The 8,245-nt window shown below is 33.5% G+C and overlaps 1 protein-coding gene across 4 annotated transcripts in view; it reads left to right on the forward strand.

Moving 5' to 3' along the window:
- The window catches only part of DACH1 (dachshund family transcription factor 1), a 375,540-nt gene that overhangs the window by 191,697 nt on the left and 175,598 nt on the right, over window positions 1–8,245 (forward strand). For all 4 annotated transcript variants that reach the window (XM_040540578.1, XM_040540569.1, XM_040540595.1 and 1 more), the window contains exon 3: window positions 1,665–1,826. In XM_040540578.1, coding sequence (XP_040396512.1) covers window positions 1,665–1,826 — 162 coding nt within the window. The remainder of the gene's footprint in view (window positions 1–1,664; window positions 1,827–8,245) is intronic.

Below are 8,245 nucleotides of genomic sequence, written 5' to 3' on the forward strand. Positions count from 1 at the left end.
TTTTTGCTAATCTTTATACAGTCATGCAGAGAAATAAGGGAAAGCAACCTTGAAGCAAGACATAATATATAAAAAGGCACCCCTTATGCCACCTTTTTGCTTTCCATGTGATGACAGGGATTCCTGAAGTCCGTTCACCTTCAGCTTTCTCTCCAGTGGGTTACCTTCTGTTGCTAGCTGAAAACATGGTAATACTGACCTCGTTTTCCATTTAAGAAGGCAAAAGAGACAATAAGAGACCCATGGAAGCAATGCTGGTAGCAATATTTACCTCAGCAGCCTGGGATTCTTTGCTTATTTGGTATTCCCTGATAAATTGTGCTCTTCCTATGCTGGGCAGCAGCCTAGGCCCACTAGAATAGTAAATTGTGGAGTTAATTCCTCTTGAGATACGTAAGACACTTCACACCTCTCAGGATAGCTGAAAATCAGACAAGCAGAAGCCTTTAAACTAATTACATAGATTTTTCAAGCTGTCTCCCCTGTCAGGGCAAGGATCTTGGTTCAAAAGGATTGAGGGTCTGCTACTCATGCAACATCATAGATTGAGGGCTTAGATTGGTAGTTATATTGCATAAAACTTACGTATTTTACTGCTTTCTCCTTCATTTTTTTATGTTTAATTTTCTTTAATTTCCATCTCTACCTCCTGTTTTAATCATGTGAGACAAGCAGAAAGTAGTGGAGATGTTTTCCTGGGTAGCTCTTGAGGAGTTTTGACATCAACTTCTCTTCATCATCACCGAGGTTGGAACAAAACTATGGGAGTGGACAGCAGTTCTGTCTGGGGACAGCAGAAAAAATTATCCTCCTTAAGGAGAAGGGCAAAAAATTTATGACATTGAGTAAAGACTGTATCTAATTTTGAGTTTTGAAGGCATTACTAGAGTATTTCTCGTAATTGCTTTTGACAGAGAGAACTTTCCTCATTTTTGTAAAATATTCCTGTATGTGTCTGAATGGCAGAAATGTGGTTTGGTAGGACAAGCACTTGGACTGCCTAAAGGTGCCTTTGTCTTAGGTATTAAATGTATTTAATGGATCCATTTCTCATTGCTAAATTCTGTAATGCCTTAAAGTTTTGGGAAAGCAAAATAAGCATTTTACCAATGTTCTGCATAGCTAACTTTTCTTCTAGAAATGATTCCTATGGGGGCCCACATCACCTAGATATTATATGTGAAATTAGAAATAAATGCCTGAGTTCTTTAGTCTGTTATTCATAAATAAAAATTAATGGATTTGTTTTTTAATTTATTTTAATTAACATGGCAAAAAAAAATTTACATCTAAAAGATTTTTTCAAAGTACAGTTGCATGCATGTTCACCTTTTCTTAGTCAGATGCTTCAGATCATTTACATACAAAATCTGGTTTCTGAAAGCACGTATTTGTAGCTACAGCTAGTTATGACTATTATAACTGCAGTTACTGGATACCAAGCTAAGACTTAGGTGGATGTGGGATGTTTAGAAGTAACTATCTATATAGGATGTGAAATAGTTTATTTGAAAAAATTGATAGCCCTCAAATGAAACAAGAGGAAAACTACTCTGCAGTGTTCTCTGTTCATAGTAAGCATGAAGGAAGAGTAATGGTCTTAGTCCCTACAATAATGAAGAATCATAGAATAATGTATATTAAATTTTATTCATACTTTGCAGGCCTGACAGCAGCAGCTGCAGCAGCAGCAGCTGCCACCAATGCTGCCATAGCAGAAGCAATGAAAGTGAAAAAAATTAAATTGGAAGCTATGTCCAACTATCATGCAAATAACAACCAGCATGGAGCAGACTCTGAAAATGGAGATCTGAATTCAAGTGTCGGTAAGTCTCAGACACATCATTATACAATGTCCGTAACACCCTGATGGTGTTTTATTAAAATGGTGATTCTTGTAGACTACCTTCTGAAGTTTTTGATTTGATGTAAAATGTTGCATATTTGTTTTCCTTTTCTTACTGTTTTTAGTTTTGTTTTGTGTATGACCTTTACACCAGCATTGTGTTGTTGTTACTATTACAAAAAAAAACATTATTTCCTTTGCAGGTTACTTTTGCAGACTCCAGTTAATATTTTCCATGAAAGAAAGTGGTTTGATTGCTTAGAGTTCATTTTTCAAAGTACAGGTGGGGTGACAGATGATGGTGTCAAAGAGAAATTTAACGATGTCTGCTACTCAGTGTGCTGGGTATCGACTTTAGGTAATTCAGAAAACAAGCTTGAAATGAAAATATTTCATACTTTCATGTGCCCTGTGACAAAAGGAAAACATACATACACAATAAATTATTGCCATGCTCTGCAGTTCCTATCATATTTTATTTTAATAAACACATTCTTAAAATGTAGTTAACAGATTTTTCCATTTCTTAAGCAACCATCAGCAACTCATGTTCTTTCTCAAACAGAATTGTTTTGGTATACTTTATTCATTTGTTTGGATGATTTGTTTTGCTAAAGCATACTTCAAAGCTAGAGTAACTTTTTGTTGTTGTTGATTAAATCTTTAATCATCTGTGTGAGTCTGCTGTAAAATGTTTTGTTATGCCATTTCATTGTATTGCTTCCTTTTATCATGTTGAGACAGTATTAACTCAGCAACAGAAATTCAATGACAAAGAGGTATGTTCAGAAAACTGCAGACAAAATTGGTGTTTGTTGGAATAAAATGGCATAAGATAGGGATTTTTTGTTTTTATTTTGGGCTCTTTTGTTTATTTATTTATTTATAATTTTTCATATTGTAAATGTATTTGAAATGAGTCTTAAATAGTTATGTACTAGCCTTAACATAAATATGTTTGTGAACCACAGCTCTAGGAGCATCTGGGAGCATCGGTAGGCTGTTATTTATAAGTAATATGGACTACAGTTCAAAGAACCAGTTCATCTAGACACGTTATTTTAAATAACAACAACATGTATGCATAACTGCATAAGGTGACAATCCAATGTTTTGTTTTTCTTAAAAGCTTTTTAAAAAATGCTCTTGCAAAGAAAACTATCTTAAATTATTGTGATAGTACTTGAATACCAACACATGCATTCAGTAGAATATTAGTGGAAAAATTGTGAGGACAACAGTGGGTAAAGAGGAGGTGTCTTTGAAATCTGAGTGGAAGAGATGATAGGTGCAAGTAAAATGGAAGGACAAGGTGGCGCCTAAGATGCTGAAAAAAGAGTGAAGTATTAAAGTGTAAATACAAAGAAAAAAAGTATAAATACAAAAAAAAAATGTAAATACAAAGTATGAGGATAAGGAGTCTGAACTCAAAGCTAATTTAGGTGCATGCATAGTGCATGCATTATGTGAAACAAAGTGTTCACATATTGAATTAGAGAACTAATATTTTTATTGGCTGTTCTGACAAACTACTTGTATATCTATGGAAATGGAAAAGTTAACAAATAATCAACATGTAGACCACATGAGGTATTTGTAGGATTTGTGGAAGGAATAGCTGAATTTCATCTGAAATCCATCTTAAAATAATTGTTTGAGACAAAATTTATATGGTTAATCTGCTCATACACAGTTTAATCATTTTGCCTGATTGAGAAGATATATTCAAGCTATTTTAGTAGGGTAAAGTAACATTATTTATCGTCAAAATTTCCTCTCAGCACCTTAACTTAATTGGTAACTTCAGTTATTTTCCCAGTTTAACTGAATGAAGAATTGAGTTCATTTTGTTCAGAAAAAAATAATGGCCTCAGTTGTTTTCATTCTATGAGAAATGTCTCTGGAAATACAGTCTGCTTGTTTGTTCACAGCTTTGAATTATACTTTTCCTATGGAAGTTTTCTCAAAAGTTACTTTCATTTATTTGTTTCTTTTATAGTGGGTCCTATCTAGTGTCCAGCGTCATTTATGCCTATGCCTAATCAGAGAAGTGGTTGCTAGTAATAATTATACCAGTGTATTATTAGATTCACTAAGAATTAACTCTCTATTTGTCAATTGCATTGCTGAAAACCAGCATATTGTATTATCCTGACAAGAACCATATTTCAGAAATGTTGTTTGGTAATAGGTATGTGCATGTTTTCTTGTTGTTGTTTCGAGTTTTTTTTTGTTTGTTTGTTTTGTGGGGTTATTTTTCTTTTTTTTTCCAAATGTTAATTTTTTATTTTTTTTTTCAAATAAATATTATTAAGACCATATATCATTAACAATTTAACCTATGGCCTGTTAAGCATGAATTTAAAACATTAAAATTATGAATGTTGACAGGAGGAAGGGAAAAAACAGAAGAAAATAATCTGATTTTTGATTATATTTTAAATTATGTTATATGTCTAACCAAATTGGAGAAAAACAAACAAATAAAAAACAGTCTAAGAGCTTTATCTACATGTTAGCCCACATGTAACAGGTGCTATGGTATGGTAATGTACATGGGTTGAGCGTACCTTATTCTTGGGCTTTTTTAATGTCTATGTTAAGGAAGAAAAATAAAATATAAGCTCCTTATATTGTCAGGTTTACTTCTGAATCGTCTTGCTTTTTGGTTTTAATCAGATGCTTAATGTGACTTACAGAAGTCATTTATGTAGATGAACATTGTATAATTATACAGAGCACTACACAAATTTATTAACTTGGTCCTTTGAAGCAATGGCCAAAAGGTTAGTGAGTGAAGGGAGTTGAAGGAAGTCAATGATACTAATAAGTAATTATTTTATATCTCTCAGTTTTGCATGGTAACCTTGAGCTTGCATCCTCCCACCAGCATTATCATTTCAGAAGGAGAAAAAAAAGAAAGAAAGAAAGAAAGAGAGAAAGAAAGAAAGAAAGAGTGAAAGAAAGAAAGAGAGAAAAAGAGAATAAGAGAAAGAGAGAAAGAAAGAAAGAGAAAGAAAGAAAAAGAAAAAATAAATTACAGAGGAATTGGAGTGAGGTATTAGCACACTGAGTAAAATATATGGCTGCAACGCCTTTCTCCCCCATCCACAATCAATTGGATTCTTTTAGTTTAATATTTACTTGCTAAGATGAGATGCTAGTCTGCATGGTGATAAACAGTCTGCTACTGGCATCTGAAGGTGACCTGTCAGTTCATATGGACAAATCTCCTGCTTACTGAAATGTACAAAATAAATCATTAAAGCAGGCAGGTGCTCATTCCCAGATTTAAATCACCATAGATTTACGATTTGAATTAATGCTTCATTTGGTCATAGAAATAGATGCTGAGACAAATGATATGCAGTGGTTGGGGCTTCCATACTGTAGCCATCCTAATATTGATTACTGCGATGTCTTTGCAATCTCTTGTTTATATCAAGTACTGTCTTGTGACAGCTTGGCTGATATGAGCTACATTGCAGATAAGAAGGAAAAATGTCCTATTTTTTTTTTTTTTTTTTTTAGTGGCACTTCTATATACAACATGCAGGATAGATAAATTACTGTTTTCTCATTTAAAAAAATGACTTCCATATGGCAGCAAACAAAATGCATTGTCTCTAAGATCATGCCGTGTTTTTGTTTTTGTTTTAATTGCAGAGTTAAAGGAAAGAGAGTGACAAGGTCAAACATTAAATTTCATTGAAGAGGTTCTGCTCTTTGTCATATCAACATCTTATGATGTTATTAGGATCAGTCACATATTTATCACCTGATACTCTGAAGTTATGGATAGGTAGAGCACCTCAATTATTTCATTGCTGTTAAGTACTTACTACCTTGCTATCATACTTCATTAATCTGCAGCAACAAATGATAGAAGCCTTTAAAAGTAAATGTGTTTAAAGATACTTCTGTGAGCTAGGCTTTGCTATCTATAACTTGGTAGGAAGTAAAGAACAGTCCCTATACTTTTGCTTCCCAAACATTTTATATAATGAATAAACTATGCATACAGTTTAGAGAATACTCAAAGGATTTGTAAAGACCTTTGCCACTTGCTGAAATCTGACTCATAAAACTCATAAACAACTATCAACAATAGTAAATTACTTGCTTGGTAGGAAATGAGTTCATATCTATTCAAAATGTGATCTCAAAACAGATGTCCCAAGAAAATGTCATTGTTTAAATTACATTCATACAAAAAAAATGCTATTATTTCTTCAAGGAAGTGAAGCAATCATGAAGACTTTGGTGTTCTTGGTTTCTAAACACAGTTAGGAAGTACAAGGCAGTATCTTACACTTGGCTAGCATGTTAATCCATAAACAACCACAAAATGTGTTGAAAATTAAGAAGTTTTATTGACAGGTTGGGTTTTCTATTCATCTACATTGCTTTGTAATGTATAAAATTATGAGACAAATCTAAGATTTCCTGCACTGTGTTGTTCAAAAATAACGATGGTTGCTTGCATTCTTTTTTTTTTTTTTTTTTTTTTTTTTTTTAAATCCAGAATCAGAGATAAAATGATTTAGGTTAAATTATTTTTCTCTAGTGACCTTGCCCAATAATAGAACAGTACAACATGTAGTCATTTCCTTTTTCTAAACACACATGTCTATTTTGAAGGAAAGAATTACTTTTATGGTTTCAGGAAAAAGTCTTGGAGACCTTGAAAAAGCAAATAAAAGGAAACAGAGAATGCAGGCCACTGAGCACAGCTCTGCAGTTGCTCATCTGATTCTCTGCCTTGGCAATGTTAATGAACCTCAAATCCTCCCTATAATTAGATGAGGGAATTGCTTATATTTTCAAACAGATGATGCTGCTATAATGAAACGATTGACAGGGAACTTAAGAGTGTCTACAGTAGTCATTTGGTTTCCGTATTTCCCCCCCCCCCCCTTTTTTTTTTTTTTTTTTTTTTTAATGTAAAAAGAAGGTTGGCTGCAGATACAGGTCCTGGGAGAGGTAGTAATTTACACAGAATGCTATGACAGGTGTCTTTGTATAGCACAGAAATAAAATGGAAGAGAGAGGAATAATGGGCAGGTACAGCAATTTTTGGGGAGGGGGTGTCCTGGGTTCTTTAAAAGGGGCCGAGACTCAAGAGATGGATCCGGATTGAGTGCACAGCTGTAACTGCTGATGAGCTAATTGCTCCTTATCTCTCAGTCCCATTCATCTTCATTTTTTACCAATTACTGAGAATTATCTGTGTTCTCAGTTGGATATGAGAGTTAATCCTTTTTGGTTAAGCTGGCAGTACTGTGAGCAGATTCCAAATCATAGGGTGAAAAAGCCAGAGCAAGCTTGTTCTAAAACTCTCTCCAGTTCAATGACAGTATCACTAGTTCATAAGAATTTTTCTATTGTTTAACAGATTGAACACTGATTTTATTTTTTTATACTTTAGTGCATTTATTAATGTATTCTTCTGTTAGCGTAAACTGATCATGTATTCACATCCACTAGTTGGATGGATGTGCTCCTTTTCTAAAAATACTCTGTTGCAAAAATGAAAATAAAATAAACTTCAGACTGAAAATATGATTTCCAGTATTACAGTGTTTAGTATGTGACATAGTTCATTTAAAGACAAGACTATAGTTGTAACTGACAACATGGGATATAAGACAAATGCTTGTCAGTAACATTTATCTACTTCTGTAAACTCTGAGATCTTTGGATGAAAAGTATTGTCTAGGTGCTAGCCAAGGAATAATTATACAGCCTTAAGGACAAATATGGTATGTTGAACACATTGCATTTCAAGCTAAAGGAATGTCTTCATAAAACTTTGGGAAAAACAGATCTTTAGCTATAGCCAAGTCACTAAACTTTGTTTTGGAGTTTTACTTATCTTCATGATACCATGGGAAAAAGCCTTGAATTTCATGGCTAAAATATAATGCTGGTCTGGCAAGTGAGAATGTAAATGGAGTTCATAATTTTGCAGGATCTGCTTCCCTAGCCTTTAATTGTGATTGTTAAATTTGCTAAACAAGGCAATGAATTGGATGTTATGATCTGAACACCAGTTAGTAAATTAACAGAATTATTAGCAAAGATTCAATATTTCCTGTTGAACAGTCAGATGGGTTTTAATGATGAGTCTCTCATCTAGATTAAATGTTCACTGTGGGATTCATTTAAACAAATGTATACATTTGCATCTTAGTCACCTTAGATTCCCCATAGACTCAACAGACAAAAATAAGCAGTTGTAGGGGTGATCCATCTCATCCTAAAGTAGATGGCAAACATGAGATCAGATAAACTAAACTGTACATTAAAAGTGCTTAGTCTTGCATCTACTGAGTTGTAGTTATGTAAGGAATGAATGAATCACAAAGTGCTTATGATTAAGATATTTTGGAATAAGAT

Source organism: Cygnus olor, chromosome 1 (genome assembly GCF_009769625.2).
Source record: "Cygnus olor isolate bCygOlo1 chromosome 1, bCygOlo1.pri.v2, whole genome shotgun sequence".
Classification (NCBI taxonomy): Eukaryota; Metazoa; Chordata; class Aves; order Anseriformes; family Anatidae; genus Cygnus; species Cygnus olor.